The following is a 21,831-nucleotide window of genomic DNA, read 5'->3' as shown; positions in this document are numbered from 1 at the left end:
GTGCTACAGACCAGTTGCCTGGAGGCAGAAAGAGGGCTACTTCCTGGGCCAGCCAGGGGCCGGCCCGGGGTGCAGAGGGGCACTCACAATGTAGGTGCACGCGGGGCTGAAGGCCTCCGTGCCACAGGCGATGAGGTGGCTGCTGTTGAGTGGCAGGAGGATCTTGATATAGTTTTGACAGTCCCGCTGGAGGAAGGAGGAGGATGTAAGGCACAGACAGGCCACCAGGGGGCGCCTCTGACCTCCCACCACCACCACCCGCCCCCCCACCAGACCCAAGGGGCAGCGCCTCCTGGAGCAGAGGAGATGGAGGACCTGCGTGTGTGCACGTGTGTGCGTGTGTGTGTAGGAGGGGACCTCGGGACTCAGCTAGCTCTGTGACTAGGAAACTTCACTTCAGTCTGGGGTGAAGGCACAAAACATCTCCCTTTTGAGCTGTCTTATCCCCACCTGGTGAGGAAGTTGAGCCCAGAACAGGAGGAAACACACAGCCCTGAACCCTGGACTCCAGACTCGCAGCTTGCCTCTGAGAGGGTATCCTAACAGGCATCTCCTGAGCTTCTGACTGTTCCCCCAAAACTCCCTCCTCCGGGGTCTCCCCGCTTTCACAGACGCCAACTCCATCTTCTCAGGCCTCAAACCTCACAGCATCCGCGACTCCCCTCTTATACCACCTCCACCCTGGTTCTTCCATCAGGAAATCCTGGTGGCTCCATCTTCAAGATACGTCCAGGATCTGACCGAGACTTCTCGCTCCCTTTGTTGGTCCAACCCTGGTCTGGGCCACCATCCCCTTTCGCCCCTCACTGGTCTCCCTCTATCCTTGCCTCCAGGAGCCCGCTCCCCACCACGGTGGTTAGAGCGACTTTCTGAAAACCCACACTAGACCACGCCACCACGCTGCTCAGCCTGCCAGTGGTTCCCCAAATACCTCACTCAGAGTGACATCCACAGTCCTGTTCTTTCTCCACGTCAAACCCCTCACCCCTCCTCCTAATCTTGGCTCCAATGTCACTTTCTAAAGGAAGTGTAACCTGACCACCCTTAAAGCAAGACTGACTTCTTCTTTTTCACAATGATATAATAATCAGGAGATCAAACCAGTCAATCCTAAAGGAAATCAACCCTGAATATTCATTGAAAGGACTGATGCTGAAGCTCCAATACTTTGGTCACCTGATGTGAAGAGTCAATTCACTGGAAAAGACCCTGATGCTAGGAAAGACTGAGGGCAAGAGGAGAAGGGGGCGACAGAGGATGAGATGGTTGGATGTTATCACTGTCTCAATAGACATGAATTTGAGGAAACTCAGGGAGACAGTGACGGACAGAGAAGCCTGGTGTGCAGCAGTTCAGAGGGTTGCAAAGAGTCAGACACAACTTTGTGATTCAACAACAGTAACAACAACGATAATAACCAGAGTCTCAAAGCACCCAGGCACAGAGTAAGTACTTAACACATTTCTGTTGAATAAAAGAAATCAAAAGCAGTCAGGACTTGAACCTGTGTCTTAAAAAAAAAATTTGGTGTTGGGGGGCCGGGTCATGCCACTTGGCTTATGGGATTTTAGTTACCAGACCAGGGATTAGGAGTCCTAACCGCTGGACCCCATGAAATTCCCTGAACTTGTGTCTTGACCCCAAGACTGGGGTCTTTTACCTTCACCTTTGCCCCCTGCTGCACTCAGGACCAGGAGGCCTCTGGGAATTGTGGGGAGTCTTCCCAAAGAACTCTGGGCTGACCGGTCCCCACTCATTGGTCTGGCCAAAACCAAGCTGGGATATGTCAGGCCTGCCACATCAAGCACCATCCTCAAAGGGACAGACTCCCACCCCCACCCAATCACTGCTCCTGCTGGAAGCTGACGTCTGTTTGGCCCTTATCATATGTATTAGCTCACTGAATCCTTGTGGTGAGTCCAGTGAGACAGCCATCCTTACCCCATTTTACTAAGGCTCGGAAAGGCAAATCAATTTGTCCGAGATCACAGAGATAATAAGTACAGGGTCGAGACACAAACCCGAGTCTGGCCATCTCAGAAGCCCATGTCCTTTCCACTACAGCTGGCAGCATCTGCTCCTACCTCCGGCCTCCATCCTGGGCCCAGACCTACCACCTCCAGCCCTCCTTCAGCCCAGGTCACCTCCAGGTGCTGGCTCACCTCTGGGTTTTTGCCCTTGAAACTGCACTGCTGCTTTCTCTCTGCATCTGCAGGCCACAGCAGCTGGGGAACCAGAAAGGGAAAGATCAGTGTGCACCTAGGAGCAGAGGCTCCACCTCCCGTTTCTTTGCCCCTCCCCCTGGGAGCAGAGGCTCCGCCTCCCTTTCTTCAGCCCTCCCCCATTTGCATCATCCTGGGGCCCAGAAGTTCCACCCCTCACCCCACCAGCACCCTCTACCCAGCCTAACCCTAAGCATCATCTGACCTCCTGGTACTTCCCGCCTGGCAGGAAGCTGACGCTGCTGTTGAGTGCCAAGAGGGCCTCTCGAGCACCCACGTACACAGTCCTGCCATCCTTGCTCAGCAGGAGGGATGTGTAGTTGAAGATATTTTCAGCTTCAAATCTGAGGAATGGTCGCTTTTCAGACCCTGGAGAGAGGATGATGGACATTACCTGGGGGCCACTCCTCCCCTGAGAACGCTCTTACACCAACCTCTAGAACAGACTGATGCGGTTGAAGGTAGATCAGCAAGGCAGTGGGTGCATGGGGCTGAGGACCGGCAGTCAGATTTAAGAGAAGCAGCACTCCCGGATTCTCAAACATTATGTATGAAACAAACGCACAGTGATGAACGTCAAAGAACATTAGTTACAGCACCATTCATGTTAATGAAAGACTGAAATCACCTCAAATCCAAGCACAGGGGGCTGGGTGAAAATAAACTTCAACACTTTCTATGCTGGAATACTATGCAGCTGGTGAAATGCTGCTGTATTAGCAACTCCGGACAAACAAGCCAAGTTATCTAAGAAAGGCATGGTCAAAATGTTAAGTGAACTGAAATAGAAAGTGATGGATTTCGAGCATCTAACAGAACGTAAGAAACGGAAGTCTCTTTAACATTCTCCTGTGAGTGGCATTAGATCCAAAGAGAAGGACTTGTAAGCACAGCCCACTCCCACGGGCAGCAGTGATCGTGAGTCACAGAGGAATGCAAACACAGGGAGCCAGCCTTCAGTTTTCAGCACTGCTTCGGGTCACTCACAGGCGATTTATGGTTATTAAACAGAACGTAAATGCTAATAACCTTGACCTCAGAAACTTGAATGTACATCAGACAAGCACTGTGATGCTGGGAGGTGAAAGGAAATCAAGGAAAACGCAGTCTCCTTATCTTCCTCTGAGAGGAAGGGCCTCTGAGAATAAGGGCCACAAGAGATTATGGTTTGTAGAACAAGCACTTGAGGCTTAAGCATATTACTTACATTTTAAATTGCAAAGGTAACCAAACATAGAGGCAGACAATGTTTGGAGGAAGTAGGGAAGGGTGACGGAAACCTTTACTTTTCTTAGGGGCAAGTCAGTAAATCCAATAAACCAAGAAATCGTGGAGTAAACATTTTATTTCAGTGGAGGGAATCACTCTGTAACAAGAAGTCTAACTGATTAAAATTGCCTGCGGCTGGGGAAGACTGAGGCAATTACTGCTTTTGACAAGTCTTTCTATGCTTTAAAGAAAAAAAAAATACTATGTGCATGTATATATCATATAAATTTCAAGTGTCTTTCATTGTTGTAGAATATGTAATAACAAGGATAGATACTAGTTATCTACTATTAAATGAAAATGAAAAAACACTATGCATAGTTAGATTCTATTTTTTTGTGGGAAAAACATAAACATAGAAAAAAAAAGTCAAGAAGGATGAATCACAAAATACTGAAAAGTGGTATCCTGGTAGAATTCTAGGTAATTTTTTTCCCTTTGCATTTGTTATCGTTTTTTTGATTCTATAGGTTACACTTGTGCAATGCTAAAGAAATAAATTAGAAGGAAAGGAAGAAGAAGATAGACACACACATCTATCCACCAGGGTACCGCCTGTGCTCTCAGTGACTAATGGATTTGGAGGGAAATCATTTAAAAAATTCTAAGCAGCTGATCAGAAAAGAAAAACAAAGCAAAAAGCAGCCACCGTGCCCAACCTCAAGCATCTTGTAACTGACCAGTGGACTGCAATCACGCTAACAGTTTCATGAAGCTGAGGAAGCAAAAAAAAAAAAAAAAAAAGCACCATGCCAACAAAGCACTTGTGAAGACAGCTTCATGTGTGTTTACAGGGTGAACGTTTTTACATACCCCCAGCCTGGTTCCACAAAGGGCAAGGAAACATGAAGAAAAGAAGGTAGTGAAATATAAATGCTGAAAGTCAGGAGTGGAGGGGGAAAAAAAATCTGAAGAAAGCATCTAAACCAGAAAGGAAGGACGGGTTCACATCAACAGGTCATAAGGTCCTCAGGCAGCTACCAGACATGGGCTCTGCATTTAATGTTGAGCCTCCCAGTGGCCAAAGAGAAAAGGAAAATCAGGTTACTTTGTCCTCACTGTTCAAGAGGAAGAACACATAACAGCCTTTTTGGGGGGAGCCAGGCTTTTTACCTGGCTGTTCATGCTGAAGGAAGCCCTTCATTAGGACTCCCCAGCACATATAATGGGAAATCCCTCTAGTGAATAGGAATGATGGAGTTCCCCAGGCTGTTGTTCCTCACAAGGTCTCCTGATGCGGGAAGGCAGTACTACAAGGTACCAGTGTGGGAATCTATGAGGGAATCTGCAGCTAGGAGGCCTGTTAGTCTAGAACCAGAGCAGGGACACGGGCTGCACTGGCAACTCACAGGGCAAAGTCCTGCCCACTGTCCAGAGCCTGAACTCTGTTGCAGAAACCACAGAGGGCAGCTGTGGTCTGGAGAAGTTAAGGCCTCTCTGAACTCTTACGTTCAGATTGGAATCACACTAGATTCCAAGTCTTTTGCCTCAAATTCCCAACCCCTCACCACTTCCTCTTAGCACTCTACACACTGGAAGGGGGACTTCTCTGGTAGTCCAGTGGTTAAGACTTCGAGTTCCCAATGCAGGGGGTGTGGGTTTGATCCCTGGTCAGGGAACTAAGATTCCACATGCTGCTTGGCACAGAGCACATACACACATACACAAAGGATACGCTGGCAGGCCCAGGGAAAGTTTCCAGCACTAACCCCCTACTTTCCCCAGCCATAAAACCCAACACATAATTGAGGCTCAATTATGTTGCTTGTACTTTGAGCTGATGAGCTGGTCAGCCTTTTGGAACAAACAGCCTGGTCATTTTGCATTCTGCCCTGGGAAGAACCATCCCCCTCCCCCTCCCCTCAACCAAGAGACCCCTCTGCTTGGCCACCACAGATGCCACCAGTAAAGTGTTGGGTCAACGTGTTGTACTTATTAAGTCACTGGGTACCCACGATGGTCCTGTGAGATAGAAACTGCTGCTAGCCCCAGGTTACAAATGAGGAAATTGAAACTCAGGATCAGCAAGCAATTTACACAAAGCCCCACAGCAAGAGTCTGTCATACAGAGTGAAGAAAAGAAAAAAATATAACATACTAACACATACATGCGGAGTCTAGAAAAAATGGTACAGATGTACCTATTTGCAGGGCTGGAATAGAGAGGCAAACAAATGTGTTGACAGGGGGTAGGGTGGTGGGATAGATGGGGAAACAATGGAAACAGTGACAGACTATTTTCTTGGATTCCAAAATCACTGCAGATGGTGACTGCAGCCATGAAATTAAAAGACGCTTGCTCCTTGGAAGAAAAGCTATGACCAACTTAGACAACATATTAAAAAGCAGAGACATTACTGTGCCAACAAAGGTCCATCTTGTCAAGGCTATGGTTTTTCCAGCAGTCATGTATGGATGTGAGAGTTGGACTATAAAGAAAGCTGAGCGCCGAAGAATTCATGCTTTTGAACTGTGGTGTTGGAGACGACTCTTGAGAGTTCCTTGGACTGCAAGGAGATCCAACCAGTCAATCCTAAAGGAAATCAGTCTTGAATATTCACTGGAAGGGCTGAAGCTGAAGCTCCAATACTCTGGCCACCTGATGCGAAGAACTGACTCACTGGAAAAGACCGTGATGCTGGGAAAGATTGAAGGCAAGAAGAGAAGGGGACGACGGAGGATGAGATGGTTGGATGGCATCACCGACTCGATGGACATGAGTTTGAGCAAGCTCCGGGAGTTGGTGATGGACCGAGAAGTCTGGCGTGCCATGAGGTGGCAAAGAGTTGGACACTACTGAGCTGAAATGACTGAACTGAGGGTGGTGGGATGAATGGGAGATTGGGATTGACATATATACACTACCGTGTATAAAACAGATAGCTAGTGGGAAGCTGCTGTAAGGCACAAGGAGCCCAGCTCAGTGCTCAGTGATGACTTAGAAGGGTGGGACTGGAGGTAGGTGGGAGGTCCAAGAGGGAAGGGTATATGTATACATATAGCTGATTGACTTTGTTGTACAGCAGAAATTAACAACACTGTAAATCAACTATACTCCAATTCAAAAAAAAAAAAAAAAACATAAGTGTGATGGAAGGCCAACTCAGGAGGTCTCCTCCCTGGACTCTTGGGTCTACAAACTACAGCAAAACTACCTGGAAGACCTAAACTCTAGCTCCCTGAAGATTCTTGACGATGCTGGCCCATGATGGGGCCTGAGAACATCCAAGTTTTTGAGCTCCCAGGGGATTCTGAAGTAGAAGGCTCACAGAGCACACTTTGAGAAGCACCATGTTTAGGGCAGGGTAGGTGCCATCTCACTGAACTGGAGTTTTCTCATAACGGGGATAATGAAAAGAAAACTCACAGCGGACTCACAAGGGGTCAGTGAGACCAGAGCAAATGGCCACTGCAGTCCTTCGCCTTTTATTTTAGTATTTCTTGTTTATTTTTAATTAGCCAGTTTCTGGCTGCACTGGGTCGTCGCTGCCATGCAGGCTCTCTCCAGGTGCAGTGAGAGGGGCTATTCTTTAGTTGCGATGCACAGGCTTCTCACAGACCAAGATTTCTTGCTGCAGAGCACAGGCTCCTAGAGCCCACGGGCTTCAGTAGTTGTGCGCACAGGCTCAGTTGCCCCGAGCCATGTGGAATTTTTACAGACCAGGGATCGAACCCATGTCCCCTGCACTGGCAGGCAGATCCTTAACCAGTAGACCACCAGGGAAGGCCCCTCCTCATCCTTTCGCAGCCCTCCAGTTTCCTGACAGTGAGGGCTTATCTGCCTACAGAGGAGGCGCATTTCTACCAAGGCGGCAGTTCCCCTAAGCCTGGGCAGAGGCTGCTCTTGGAATCTGTCCAGACACAAGAATGCCAAAGGTCAGAGATAAGCTTTAGTCCAGGTGGCAGCTCAGCCTCGCTCAGGCCTGGGGGCATGCGGGGCGGGGAGACTTGCCAAGGGTCACAGCCAGGTGGGAGGGGCAGCCGAGGCGCCAGCTGCCCAGCCCTGGTCCAGCCCCGCCCTCCAAACTCACCAGCTGCTCAGGAGCCCCCAAGACTCCTTGGTCACACTGGGAGTCAATGTAACCGCCACGGGACAGAAAACACCTTGAAGAAGCAGGCGAGGGGTCCCCTCACACACATTCCCATTCTGGGGATCCTGCCCCTTGCTGCCTCCACCCCACGTCTCTCAGACCCAGAGTGCCACGGTGTCCTGAAGTCCTGCCCATCCACAATCCCTCTTACCCTGTGATCTTCACCAGGGCCGGTCAGTGGGACTCGCTTGCCCGCTGGGAGTGTCAGCAAGCCAGAAGTTAAAAGCACAGACTCAGAAGGACTTCCCAGGTGGTCCGTGGCTAAGACTCCGTGCTTCCAATGCAGGGGGCCTGGGTTCGATCCCTGGTCAGGGGACTAGATTCCTACATGCTGCAACTGAAACCCAGCACTGCCAAATAAATAAATAGCACAGACTCAAGAGACCTGGGTTCAACTCCTGCCTCTGTCACTTACTGTCTGTGTGCCACTAGGACCAGCCACTTCAAATCTAGGCGCCCTGTTTTCCTTATCTGTGAAGTGAGGATAATAGCACCTTGCCTCTCAGGGTAGTTACAAGAAATGAGATTAGACATGTAAATAGTAATACACGTAATAACCCCCATTTACTGAAAGCTTCGCTCAAAACAACTTTGCACACGTTATCGCAGTGTTGGCACGGTGTCTGGCGCATGATCAACACTCCAGCAGATCAAAAACAAAATCAGAAAGCCCTGCAGGAAAATCCAGCCTGGCGAGAGCTGCCAGAGGAGCAGGGCTGTTTGGAAGAGTTGGGCTTCCCTGGTCCTCACCTTGGGCGCCTCTAACCTCTGCCTGCGCTGAGCCAGTGAGGGTCTCATGGCCAAGCAGAAGGCGTGGGCTCATACAGGGGCTGGGGTCACAGGCCCATGTGGTGTGTGTGTGCGTGTGTGCACGTGTGTGCGTGTGTGCACGCGCCTGCGCTCGGGTTCCTACTCAGCAGTGTTCTGAGTGGGGCTCCTGCCTGAGCTTGCCTCTGTGTGTGTGGGTGTGTCTGTGTGTGTATACACCCTACTGCAGGGCTTGTCCATGCTTGCGCGTTTGCTCCGGGGTGCCATCTGCAGAGGTGACTGAAGGGGGGAGGGTGTTTACGCACTCAGCTCCCCAAGCGCTGGGGCACACATCAGGGTCAGTCTTAGCGTCTGCCCTGCCCTGTGTGTGGCAGAAAGTGTCCTGTGCTGCTCAGATGCCCTCCACGTCCTCTGCCCAGCGGGTTAGTCCAGTGCAGAGAAGGTCAGGCTGCCTGAAGCTGTGGCCGGTTCTCCCAGGTGAGATGAAACCTTCCCGTCCAGCCTAGGGCCAGCCTAAGCCAGTGGCTTCTCCAGGGCTCCAAGATGGCGAGATGGGGGCTGGCCTGGGGGGCGGAGTGCAGCTTGGGCTTGTCAGAGCTACCTGCAGGGCCCCCACTTCCACACCCTCGGGGACTGGCGCTCTCAGCCGGAAGTGATGCGGCGACAGCTCAGCCCCCAGCCTCAACTGGAGTACCTACTCTGGGCCCTGACTCAGCCGGAAGCCTGGAGCTGCCCAGGGTGAGCCGGGAACAGATCTCAGCTCCGTCCCCACCCTGGGGCAGTCCCCACCCTGCCAGTCAGGCGCTGCGGCAGGCCCCCGTGACTCAGAGCCCCACCCCACCTTTCCCTGCACTGTGGCTGGGGGTGGGGGGGCCACAGCGGATGCTGACCTGGCCTCAGCAGTCCGCCCTCCACAGGCCCCAGCAGGACTGAGCCAGAGACATCAGCTTCCCTGTGGAGTCAGAGTCTGGAAGTTGCCCCCAGTGGGCCAGGGGTGTGGGGGGGGAGGGGGTTGGGGGCGGCTGGCTGCCCATCAGCTTGAATCCCAAGGTCCCCAGAGAGGGGTCTGTCTGGGCCCTAGACAAGAGAGCCCCCGCGAGAGGCTCTGCTGGAGCACCTCTTCTGCAGGGAGTCACACGGGAGGGACCCTTGGACCCACCTGCGCCAGCCGGAGCACCGCCCTCCTGGCCGGGAGCGCTGACTCAGCACCACGTTGTGCCCTCCTTTCACACCGCCCAGCACCGCGCTGGGCGGCCTGACGGGCTGCAGGCGGCGTGCCAACTCTGCTGTCACCACCCCGGTGCCAGGGCAGAGTCCCCAGACCAGACAGGGAAGGGTCACTCGTGGTGGGGGAAGGGGGCTACGTGCCGGAAGTGCTTCCTACGGACTGAAGTCACGGAGAAAGACAGAAGGAAAATCGAGGGAGCCCAGCCTGGAAGGGGCGGGCACACTCAGGAAAAGCCTGGCTCCCGGCTCGCTGCTGCTCCAAGCCGGCCAAGGGCTCCTGCCACCCCCAGGCGGCCCCCCAGCCCTTTACAGACACCCTCTCCTGTGTTCATCTGGCCAGCAGAGTCTTAACACAGGACCTGTCATGAGCAGCCATTGTCTCGGGAGCCTCACCCCCACCCATCCCACCCAGGACCAAGGTCAGCTCCTGCAGCCCTCTGCTTAGGGGGCGGGCTGTCCCCTCTCTGCTGAGGCCCGTACCCCCACTCTCCTCCTCTCAGAGGCCTCCGCTTTTCTCAGGAAGCTGGGGCTTTCAGGCATAAACAGCCTCAACTTCCCACTGTTCACCCCGGTGCCCCCCATCTCTTCAGAAACCAAGTGCTGGGTCATCAACCTCCATCTCTCATCCCAGAAGCTTGTGTGCTTCCCTCCTCGCCTTCTCAGATCAACTCCTGAGAAGAGCCACCCAGAGCCGTCTCCACTCCTCACCTCCCACTCACTCCCTGACCGGAGTCAGGCCTTAACCAGCCCCACGCTCACAGGGCCTGGGCATCGACTCCCTGCCAAACCCTGGTGCCAAGAGGCAGGGCCTGGAGGGGGTCCCTGAGCGTCTGCCACGCCAGCCTTGGCTGGGGGGGCCGGGGAAGGGGGGGGGTCTCCTCATGTCTCCCTCATCCTCCTCCTGGGCCTCATCCTTCAAGCTCTGACTCAGCACTCTAAATAAAAGGGCTGCTGCCGGGCATCCTGGCTGGGTTGCTATGAGGTAGGAATTACCATCCGCTTTTTGCAGGGGAGAGAACCAAAGTGCACGTGAACTGACATGCCCTCAGTAACGCAGTTAGGAAGACTGGTGGAGCTGGGATTCGAACATGGGCCACCGGCTCCAAAGTCAGTGTTACGAATCACCTCCAGCCTCTCCAGCCTTCCCGCTCTTGAGCCTTCTTGTTCCCTGGGGTTGGGCCTTTGCTTGGGCCACACAGTCATTCTGTTTCAATGTCCTGGACCCTGGTGACTCCCCAGGCTCTCACCCAGTGCAAGCCAGACCCCATGATGCGGAGACCCTCCACGGGCGCCTTCCCGCCTCCAACCCTTCCCGGACCACTCCGTGACTTGGGATCTTGTGTGTCTGTGGGGCACGGCTCACCAGGCTGGAAAGCCAGGAGGTGCGCTTCCTGTCCCCCTTTCTCTCACTATGGACACCTGGTCCACGGTCCCATCCGGACAAGTGCCCTCCTCAATGCCATCAAGGTCTGTTCCCTTCACCACCCCCGCTACCTCAGCCTTACACCGGCCGTCACCCTCTTTCACCTGGGCCACTGGGGCAGCTGCCAGCTGGCCCTTGGCCCTTGCCCTGCTGCTGGGGACTGTCACTGTCCTATGACCCAGAGCCTCAGCCCCTAACTCACCAGTTCACGCCACGCCCCCCTCCCATTTCAGGAGAGCTAACTGCAACTCAGGGTCCTATTTCTCCTCCCCAGCCTTCACCCAGGCAGTCCCCCTACCTGGAACGCTCTTCCTTTTGACTAACTCCTACTCATCCTCTGAGACTCAGCCCCGTTTCACCTCCTCCAGGAGGCCTTCCTGAATGCCTGGCTGGGCAAGGGCCCTTCTCTGTGCACCCATCACTTCCTGTTCACACTTCGGCCGTGCACGGCCACACTGTCTGTCGAGGATGGGCCTCTAGTGCTCGTCTCCCTCACCAGGCTTGGACCCTTGAGGATCAAAACTGTCTTACTGGGACTTCCCTGGTGGTCCAGTGGCTGAGAATCCGCCTTGCAATGCAGGGGACTTGGGTTCGATCCCTGGTCCAGAAAGACTCCACAGGCCGCAGGGTAACCCAGCCCATGTGCCACAACGAGACAGCCCTCATGCCACAACAAGGACCTAGCACACCCAAAGAAACAAATAAGTAAAAACAAAGTGGCCCTTAAAAAAATAAAAAGCTATCTTATTATTTGTATCCAGTATCTGTATCACCTGACCAGGTGAGTTCCAAGGAGTTGTTAAATAAACATTTGTTGATTGAATGAACGGTTCACAGAGTCCCAAGCCCCAGTCTGGGGTGCTCTGGGCCAGGGATGGACATCAGATTCAAAAGGGGCAGTCCAGAGGTCCTGAAGCCTCACGTTCTCGAGAGTGTGTCTGAGGAGCAGAGCCTCTCCCTGTGGCCTCCCCAAAAGCTCAGTCCTGGGACCCCAGGGTCCAGAGGGAAGCATGACAACCAAAAGCACTGCAGAGAGGCAGGGAAGGCCACGGACTAGAAACGAGTCAGAAGACGTGTGTGAGTCCTGACTTTTATCACCGATCAGCCAGACAAGATAACCTGCCTTTTCTGGGAGGGAGCCCCTTTGCAGTGCTGCTGAGAAGACCAAAAAAAAAAAAAAAAATGCAGTCCATGGAAGTGACAAGCTCCCAGATTAGGGGCCACCAACAATTAGGATCAGCCTTACCCATGCCCCCCCGGAAGTCCTCATCTTTGCCCCTGGCCACCTTGAAGCCCACTAGGAAGGGGGACAAGGGGGACAGATTGGGGTGCAGCCTCCTACAGGCAGACACCCCTCTGAAGGGGTAGCTGCTGCTTCACCCAGACCCTCACTGCTCAGTGGAACAAGGACCAAGTCTCAACAGGTCTTCAGAAGAGTTGGAAATCTGGATTTTTACAGAAAATTTCCTGAGTTTTAAATACTGCTGACTAAGTAAAATTTTTCTAAAACACCTGGAGGCCAGACAAAGATCTATCTCCAAGCTGGCTCTAACCTGTTGCACAAACATCTGGCTGAGACATTTGCCCCAGTCTCCAGGGAACCACATTCCTGGCCAAATCTGCTCCTGGCTTGCTTGCTAAGTCACCTCAGTCATGTCTGACTCTTTGCAACCCTGTGGACTATAGCCCGCCAGACTCCTCTGTACACGGGATTCTCCAGGCAAGAATACTGGAGTGGGTTGCCATGCCCTCCTCTAGGGGATCTTTCTGATCCAGGGATCAAATCCACGTCTCCTGCATTGGCAGGTAGGTTCTTTACCACTAGCACCACCTGGGAATCCCCTAGGAGTCTGCTGAGTGTACCCTATTTCCGACCATCGCTGGGCCATCAGGGCATCAGTTGGCTCCTTTGCCCAATCCAAGCAGTGACCTCAGTAGTTTCTTCACCAGATGGAAACATACAACCTATTACTTATTCAAGGACCACATCAGAAGCTGCTCTTCCAATCCTAAGCACCCAGGGATGGGGGAGTGGGCTTATATGTCCTTAGAAGCGGACAAAGGAAAGAGTGACAGACATGCCCTGAGTCCAGCTTTTTCTCCAGGCCCCATGCCATCCCCTCCTTCCATGTTGGGAGATGAACATGAAGGTGTATCCAGCTGTGGCCCAAGTTACGCAACCTCGGAGTTTTTGTTTTTCTGTTTTTTTTTTGCTGGGCTGGCACATGGGCATTTCAACACCCAGACAAATATGGGTTATTCAGAGGGCAGAGTGGAAGCAGTGAGGGGCAGGGAGGAGGGACAGGTGTGGTCCAGCCCCAGGCAGACCAGGTTTTAGGGCAGAGGAGGACTTTGAAAGAGTTGAACCAGGAGCACTTGAAAAGTGGACTGAGTTAAGCAGGACCCTGAGGGATGGCCTCCGATCAGCCCTAGGGCAGTGGTGGGGGAAGGTGTGTGGAAAGGATGTACTTGCTTGTTCTCCTACCCCCAGGGAAGGCAGGGGGTCTGCAGTATTTCATTCCCAGGCCAGATTATCTTAGCAGCAAACAGAGGGCCTGCAGACAGCCGGTGCTCAGACTCTATCGACCAAACTGATGCAAATAACCTCACCCAGGAAGGCGGGCAGAGATTACCACCACAGAGAACAGAAGCCACTACCTTTTACTGGGGACGGAGCACGTGCCAGGCACCAGGCCAAACACTTTACATACATTTTTTCACGTAATCCCCTCCGAACCAAGAGAGGTGGGTGCTGCAATTATTATTCCCATCTTGTCAATGTGAAATAGGGCCTGCGGGAGGCAGGTGCTGGCCGCAGGTTGTGCAGTTGGCTGTTAGCCCCACATTTGCAGCTCGGCGTCTCCGTGGCCCCTCAGCGCCGAGCTGCAACTGTGGGGCCACGGAGATGCCAGCCCACCAGGCAGAGCTGAAGACAAATGTTCACCTTCAAGTTGAGGCCACTTCAAGGAGGGAGGCCAGGAACCAGCCAGGAAAAAACGTTGAAAGTGCCTTGGGGAATTCCCTGGTGGTACAGTGGTTAGGACTCTATGCTCTCACTGCCGAGGGCCTGGGTTTGATTCCTGGTCAGGGAAGTAAGGGTCCCAGAAGCCAAGTGGCCTGGCCAAAAAGAAAGAAAGAAAGCGGCTTGCATGGGACTTCTCAGGGCAGCCATGACCTCGGGTGCCCGCTTGGGGTCAGGGGACAAATAGCTGATTCAGGCCAATGCAATGTCCTCTCTGCTCAATGGGGTTTTGTTGACTGAAGTTTGCAGGCTTATGGGTTTCTGTGCAACCTAGATTGGAAACACTGTGTCCAGAGTTTTCCAGCCAGGCACTTCTGAGGCGACTGGGGAGGGTGGTGGTGGGGATTCATAGCTCCTTTAATTGCCCAAATAAGGGGACCCAATGTGATTTTCACAAGCAGAGGAGCAGGTTGTTTTGTTTCTGCCCACGTGGCCAGGCTGGACGGCATTGCACACCCGGGGCCCTGTTTCCAGTCCGCATCTCTCCTGTTCCTGACCCCTGCAAAGCCTCTCTCCTGACCACACAGTCACACTCTTCTTTGAAGCATTCCTTTCACACGGACAAGAGACTTCCCCTTGAGGCCTCTGCTGCCTGAGCTGACCCTGGAGCCCCCAGTCCTCCTTCCCCACCTCCTGTTCACTGGGTGAGACCACAAGTGGGGCACCCCCTTCTGATGGCCGGAGGCATTTGCTGTTGATCAACAGCAACAAGGGATCCATACAAAGGGCGCAGACTTCTAAGGATTCCGCTTTAAACCACAGACACAGGCCATTCGCCCTAGGCACCCCGGGCCTTTGGGGAGTTTCGGTAGGAATTCAGAATAGGAGGGCAGGTGGTAGGAGGAAGGGTGTGTTCTCCATGAGGGAGGGGTCTGGGGCTTCAAGCCCAACATCCCAAGTTCACCACAGGCCTGCCCAGCATGGGCTCACTGCCAGAAATATCTAACGAGCCCCCAGGGATGAGACAGGAAACCGCTTCAGGCCACACTCTGAGGGTGCACCCGCTCAGTCCCCAGGGCATTCCCCTCTGGGGCTCCCAGCAGCTGGGAGGACCTGCATGTAGACGGAAGCGGGGCAATGGGGATTCAGGACCTGGAGCGAAGCCAGGGAGACGAACACTCTGGGTGCAGTGCAGCTCAGCAAAGTGTGGATACTCACACTCACGCACTCAGGTGCTGCTAAACGATGCCAGGCTTTCGTGGGACTGCCCAGGTGGCCCGGGGGCTAAGACTACATGCTCCCAACGCTGGGGGTCTGGGTTCCCTACCTGGTCAGGGAACCTTACATGCCACAGCAAAGACTGAAGACCCCACATGCTGCAGCTGAGACCTGATGCAGCCTATTAAACAAACTAATTAAAAGAAAAAAACAAAAAGAGGACCCCTGTGCATAGACTCAGCTTCAAGCACACAGTGGAAAATCTCTTTCTCGAGGCTCCACAGCTTTGAAAGCAGAGTCTACGAACGGCATCTCAGGCCCTCGGCCCCTCAGCTGGCCACCTCTATGCCTCAGCAAACACGCGCGCCTGCACAGTCCTCACAGGCGAGCCCGAGTGTCTTCTCTTAGGGGGTTAGGATTTTACCACACGACTTGTACACAGACCTCCACACCACAGCACCAAACTGACCTGTGCAAGGGGTGCTGGCGTGTGACACAAGCCTGCACTACAGCCTGGCCATGGCGCCGGATGTGTGGGAGTGGGCCAGGCCTTCGGTGTGGGTAGTTAACAACCAAGTGTTCCAGCCGCTCTCAGGAAGCAGGCCCTCTCAGTTCCTCCTCACAGCTCCCCTCTCTGCCTCTCCTTCCCTTCTCTGTCAACCATCCTATAAGTGGTCCCCGGCCAGCTTCAGAGGTGGACACAATACCTGCTACAGTTGACACACCCCCCTGAGCCGCCGCAGCTTTCCCAGGGCCGGAAGTAGCCCATCAGAGCCTTTGCGTCCCTCCTCAGCTCACCATCTCGCAAAGCTGAGAGAGTGTGAGGGGAAAGGGAGCAGTAGCCACAAGAGTGAGAGCAGCGAGGCAGCAGGCCTGGATCCGGATACACCTGTGAGCCTCAGTCACCCAGCTGGAGCGCTCAACGGGCTGTAGTCAAACTAACGCCCCAGCACTGCCGCTCCCCCAACTCGGGGGCAGAATCAACCCGGCTCTGGGCAGGATGTGTCGAAGCCCATGCTGACACGTGGCAATAATGATAGCTAACACTGACGGAGCGGGTTTTATGTACCAAGCCCTGTCCTAAGGACTTTTCAAACAAGCTGATTTAATCCTCTCAATTCTGAGGTGGGTGTTATCATTATCCCTGTTTTACAGATGAGGAAATGAAGCCCCAAAGAGGTTAAGCAGCTTGCTCAAGGTCACATGGTTACCTAGTGGCAGAGGCAGGATTTGAACCCAGGGCATCATCTCAGTACTATCCTGCCATGTTTCAGACAGGGTTTCCCCAGTGGCCCGGACTTACTTTAAGGACCGATTCGGCTCCTCTTTCTTATTGTAAATGGAATGCTTTTTTAAAATTATTTTCTTTAATTTTCTGGCCACACTGAAAGGCATGTGGGATCTTACTTCCCTGACCAGGGATCGAACCGCACCCCATGCACTGGAAACTCTGAGTCTTACCCACTGGACAACCAGGGAAGTCCTAGTAAATGAAATGCTTTTAGAAGTGGAGACGCTGTAAAAACAAGGAAGCCTGGTACAGTTTTGATTTGTAAACTCTATTCTATACATCCTTTATTCTAATTCACTCAGTATGACAACCAACAAGTTGAACAGCTTGGAGAAACAACATCTGTTGGGCACCTATATATGTTGCCTAGTCTCATGAAATCTCCAAGATAGCCTTGCAAAAAATCCAATGACAGTGCCCATTTTATGGATGAGCAAACAGGGGCACGGGAAGAAAGGACTCACTTGCTCAGTAGCAGAAATGGGATTGGAATCCAGGTGCCTCTGATTTCAAAGAGTTGGAACAGCAACCAGACAAAAGGGGAAGTAAGGATCAGGGGAAGTAAGGACCAAGGGAAGTAAGGATCGCGAAGAGTGGAGGGCGGGAAGGGAGGGGGCCACAGAAGCAGATGTGAGCACCAGACAGGGGACCTGGCCAAGGAGGATGGTGTTCGCGGGTGACCCCGGGAGGGGGTCCTTCGGTGGCTTCCAGCCCCTGGGGCTATCCCACCACGTCTGGGCAGGGGGTGCAGGCTGAGCCGGCCCGCTAGAGTGAAGAGGCGGAGGGAGAATGGGGCACCCGCCGCGGTTCCCGAGTCCTGCTCTGACTTGCTGTAACACCAGAACCCCAGTGTTTACCGGATGGCATCAAGGGCCCCTCCACCCCACGCCGCCCTCCGGGGGCGGCACCGCGGCTGGCTCTGGTCAGCATCAAAGACAAGCAGATGTACAGGCGGACCAGCGGGCAGCCAGCACCGGGGGTGGGGGACATGAGGGTAGCGTCACCGCCGAAAGGGCGCCGTACCAGGGGGGCGAAGGAGCGGCCCAAAGACCCCCTCCCAGCCCATTAAAAGAACGGAAGAAAGAGACCTGCGGCTCCACAGCTCCCCTCTCCTCCCCCCCTCCCTCCCAGCAGCGTGCCGGGAGGAGGGCTCCTCATGGACCCCAAGCCTCCGACAGACCCCCTCCCTTCCCCTTTCCTTTGTCACCACCACCTCCGCCAGAGCCACTTCTCCGGCCCCCTCCCCTCCCCCAGACCCGCGCCCGCGTCCTCCGCGGGGTCGCCCAGCACTCACCGAGAGGCAGGCTGATCCGAGCGGTGAGCGCCCGAGAGGGAGACGGCGGCAGCAGCAGCAGCGGCAGCAGCAGCAGCGGCAGCGTGCCCAGCGGGGCGGACGCTCGGCTCCCCCGGCCCATCGCGGCGCGCGGGACTCGGACCGCGGGGAGCGACGGCGTCCTCCGGGCTCGGCTCAGGTGGCTCTCCAGCACTCGCGGGCTGCCGCCCCGAAGGCCAGCCCCGGAGTGGATCGGCCGCCCCCGCCTCCGGACCTGGGGGGCTGGAGCGGGGTGGGAAGTGGGGTCACGTGGGCTGCGCGCACGCTCGCCCCTCCGCCTGCCCCCTCCCCGGCACCTCGGTCCTCCGCCGGCCCCGCTCGATCGAAGCTCGCCCGCGAGCGCAGCTGGGAGGGGCCGAAGGAGGAAGTTGACCGGCTGGTCCAGCCCCTCTCGGCTCAGCTCCTGGCCCGACCTGCCCCTTTCCCCTTCCTCCTTCCTGGGCGCTGGCGGCTCCAGGGGCGCCAGCGGGGGTGCACCTAGTTCGGTGCGCGCCAGGCAGGAACCAAGCCGGGCTATTAGCAGCAGCAGAGGCCGCGGGAGCGCGGGGGCGCGGAGGAAAGCAGACCCCTGGTTCCCCGCCCCTACCTCTCAGACCCTCCCACCGCCGCCCCGGCCCCTTCCGGCTCCTCGGGGACCCTCAGCGCGTTTGTTTGGGAATACGTATGGATCTCTCCACTGTGAGCGCGTGTCTTCTCCCTTTATCCCTGCCGCCTCCCGCCCCCCCCCCTCCAGTGCTCCTGGCACCCACATATCGGTAACCAAATGAACTCCGCCGAGCTGCTGCGGACTCCGGGGCTAGCTGCTTCTGCACCTAATTTTTGCATGGGTTGGTCCACTTTAGGTCTTGGCTGAGGGTTCACTCCAAGCTTGACACTTAATCTAGATGCCCGCGTGGTCATCCACGCTTGGAATTCTGTTCGCACGAAGCCAGACCTCGGATGGGGGGGAATCCGGGCAAAATTAGCTTAAGTGGGATAATAGGATTTAATGTACTGCCAAGGACGTGAGACTTCTCCACAACTGCACATGGCCTGGCAGCGGATAGTACTCCCTAAGGCTGGAATCCCAGAGGCACCCACCCCCGGTCCTCCTGCGTCCCCAGGGGTGGAGTTCAGTTGTGCTGAGACCAGGGTTTTCAAACTGCGCACAGGATCCCTCAGTGGATCTCTGCTGCTGCTGCTGCTGCTAAGCGCTTCAGTCGTGTCCGACTCTGTGCGACCCCATAGACGGCAGCCCATCAAGCTCCACAGTCCCTGGGATTCTCCAGGCAAGAACACTGGAGCGGGTTGCCATTTCCTTCTCCAATAGTGAATCCCTATTAACATTAAAACAAAGAAACTGAACGGAAGATATCAAAGTGCAAAGATCATAGAAAGGATAGGGAACATTTAGGACGCCCAGTTCAGCTTTTCTCAAGTGAGCACAGGATTTCGTGCATGCCTCGTGTGGTGCTTGGGTCCTGTCTGACTGCGACACCATGGACTGTAGCCCACCAGGCCCTTCTGTCCATGGGATTCTCCAGGCAAGAATACTGGAGTGGGTTGCCATGCCCTCCTCCAGGGGATCTTCCCAACTCAGGGATCAAACTTACGCCTCCTGCACTGGCAGGAAGGTTCTTTACTAATAGCGCCCCCCGGGGAAGCCCTTGCACAGGATCACAGTAAAATGTAATTTCTTCTGGTAGTCCAAGTCAAAAGGACTTGGAAAACCTCTGCCAGTCATTTCCATGGCAGCAGGGACAGTTTCTCCAGGAATTAGCTGCAGTGGCTGGAAAGTTCCTCTTCACCCCCAGCCCACAATGAGCTTTCTCAGAGCCAGCACCATTGGCTCTCGCCCTACTCCCAGGGCCTCCCACAGGGTGACTGACAAGGGGTGGGCACAGTGCTCACATGGTCCCAGGTCTCCTCACACACAGCCAAGCTTCCATGATCTCTGTATCTCCACCTTCTAGACTGGTGGCCCCCTTTTTAAAGGGCTGTCCAGCACGGGACACAGAATTCTGCCTGGCACGTGGGCAGCACCGACTACCCATAGTTCTAGCATTACCCAGGCCTGGGACACCTTGCCGTATCAATGGTGTCAAAACATCTTTAGTCAGTGACGTCCACGCTTCTGTCTATAGCTAGGTGTGTGCTCAGTCAGTCATGTTGGACTCTTTGTGACCCCATAAACTATAGCCCATCAGGCTCCTCTGTCCATGGGATTTTCCCCAGCAAGAATACTGGAGTGGGTTGCCATTTCCTCCTCCAGGGGATCTTCTCAGCCCAGGGATCAGACCTGAACCTCCTGCCTTGGCAGGTGGATGCTTTACCACTGTGCCACCCGAGAAGCCCTGTACCTAGGACCTTTGTCCTAAATTCCAAATGGCCTTGACATTTCTACAAGGCTGTCTTATCTGATAGGTTTCTAAAATTTAATGTGGTTCCAGAACATGCTCCATCAGTGTGAGCTTCTCCATCCCATTTAATGGCAAGTCTGTCTTTGAATTGCTCAGGTTAAAAACCTTAATTCCTTTCTCTTCTCTTGCTCCTCATACTCAATCCACTAGCAAATCTATAATCTGACCACTTACCACCTCCTGGGGTCCCAGTTACTGCCCGCTTCTCGTGTCCAACTCTGTGACCCCACTGACTGTAGCCCACCAGGCTTCTCTGCCCGTGGAGTTTTCCAGGCAAGAATACTGGAGGGTGTTGCCATTTCTTACTCCAGGGATCTTCCCAACCCAGGGATCGAACCCACATCTCTGGCATCTCCTGCGTTCAGGCAGGTTCTTTACCACTAGCACCACCTGAGAAGTTTCTACACTTGTTGTTCAATCGCTCAGCCGTGTCTGACTCTTTGCGACCCCATGGAGTACAGCATGCCAGGCTTCTCTGTCCATCACCAACTCCCTGAGTTTGCTCAAACTCATGTCTATCGAGTCGGTGATACCATCCGACCATCTCATCCTCTGTCATCCCCTTCTCTTCCTGCCTTCAATCTTTCCCAGCATCAGGGTCTTTTCCAATGTGTCAGCTCTTCAAATCAGGTGGCCAAAGTATTGGAGCTTCAACTTTAGCATCAGTCCTTTCAATGAATATTCAGGGTTGATTTCCTTTAGGATTGACTTGTTTGATCTCCTTGCAGTTCAAGGGACTCTCAGGAGTCTTTTCCAGCACCACAATTTGAAAGCATTGAATCTTCAGTGCTCAGCCTTTTTTATTGTCCAGCTCTCACATCCGTACATGACTACTGGATTCCAAACCATAGCTTTGACTACCCTTGGGCTTTCCTGGTACCTCAGCTGGTAAAGAATCTGCCTGCAATCCGGGAGACCTGGGTTCGATCCCTGGGTTGGGAAGATCCCCTGGAGAAGGGAACGGCTACCCACTCCAATATTCTGGCCTGGAGAATTCCATGGACTCTAGTCTATGTGGTCACAAATGGTCGGACACGACTGAGCGACTTTCACTTTGACTACCCTTGAGCTGTTCTCAAACTGTTCTCAACTCAGCAGCCAATGAGCTTTTCAAAAACAAAGTCAGGTCATGGCACTCCTGTGCTCGAAACCCTCCAGTGGTTCTTACAGTCGTGTGCAAGGCTCCAGGTTACCTCGCCCCCACGCCCACTGCATCATCCATTGCTCTCCCCACCCCTCAGTCACTCTACCCCAGGCATTCACGTGGACGAACACGCTTGTGTTAAGACCTTTGCCCTGGCTCCTCCCTCTGCCTGGAGTTCTCTACCCAGAAAGTGATTGCGTTTCTCGTTTCCTTCAAATCTTTCCTCAAAGATCACCTTCTTCGTCACAAAAAAAGAACAAAATAATGTCATTTGCAGCAACATGGATGCACCTAGAGATTATCATACTGAGTGAAGTTAAGTCAGACAGAAAGACAAATATCATATGATGTTGTTCATATGTGGAATCTAAAAAAATTCTACAACAGACTTGTGGTCACAGCTGGGAAGGAGAGGGTGGAATGAATTGAAACCTATACATTACCATATGTAAAACAGATAGCTAATAGGAAGTTGCTGTGTAAC

At 53.8% G+C, this 21,831-nt stretch overlaps 1 protein-coding gene across 3 annotated transcripts in view; it reads right to left on the bottom strand.

The window, feature by feature from the left end:
• SEMA4B (semaphorin 4B) overlaps nucleotides 1–21,831 on the bottom strand; it is a 42,423-nt gene that overhangs the window by 9,065 nt on the left and 11,527 nt on the right. Inside the window, exons 2-5 of one of the 3 annotated variants that reach the window (XM_069560326.1) lie at nucleotides 17,766–18,026; nucleotides 2,428–2,591; nucleotides 2,163–2,225; nucleotides 88–186 (exon numbers count right to left, since the gene is read on the bottom strand). In XM_069560326.1, the coding sequence (XP_069416427.1) occupies nucleotides 88–186; nucleotides 2,163–2,225; nucleotides 2,428–2,591; nucleotides 17,766–17,886 (447 nt within the window). In that variant the 5' untranslated portion in view covers nucleotides 17,887–18,026. Of the gene's footprint in view, nucleotides 1–87; nucleotides 187–2,162; nucleotides 2,226–2,427; nucleotides 2,592–17,765; nucleotides 18,345–21,831 lie in introns of those variants that run through there. The other 2 variants (XM_069560327.1, XM_069560328.1) reach the window with 2 other exon arrangements.

The sequence above is a fragment of the Ovis canadensis genome, chromosome 18 (assembly GCF_042477335.2).
Source record: "Ovis canadensis isolate MfBH-ARS-UI-01 breed Bighorn chromosome 18, ARS-UI_OviCan_v2, whole genome shotgun sequence".
NCBI lineage: Eukaryota > Metazoa > Chordata > Mammalia > Artiodactyla > Bovidae > Ovis > Ovis canadensis.
This window is presented reverse-complemented; position numbering and strand designations above follow the sequence as displayed.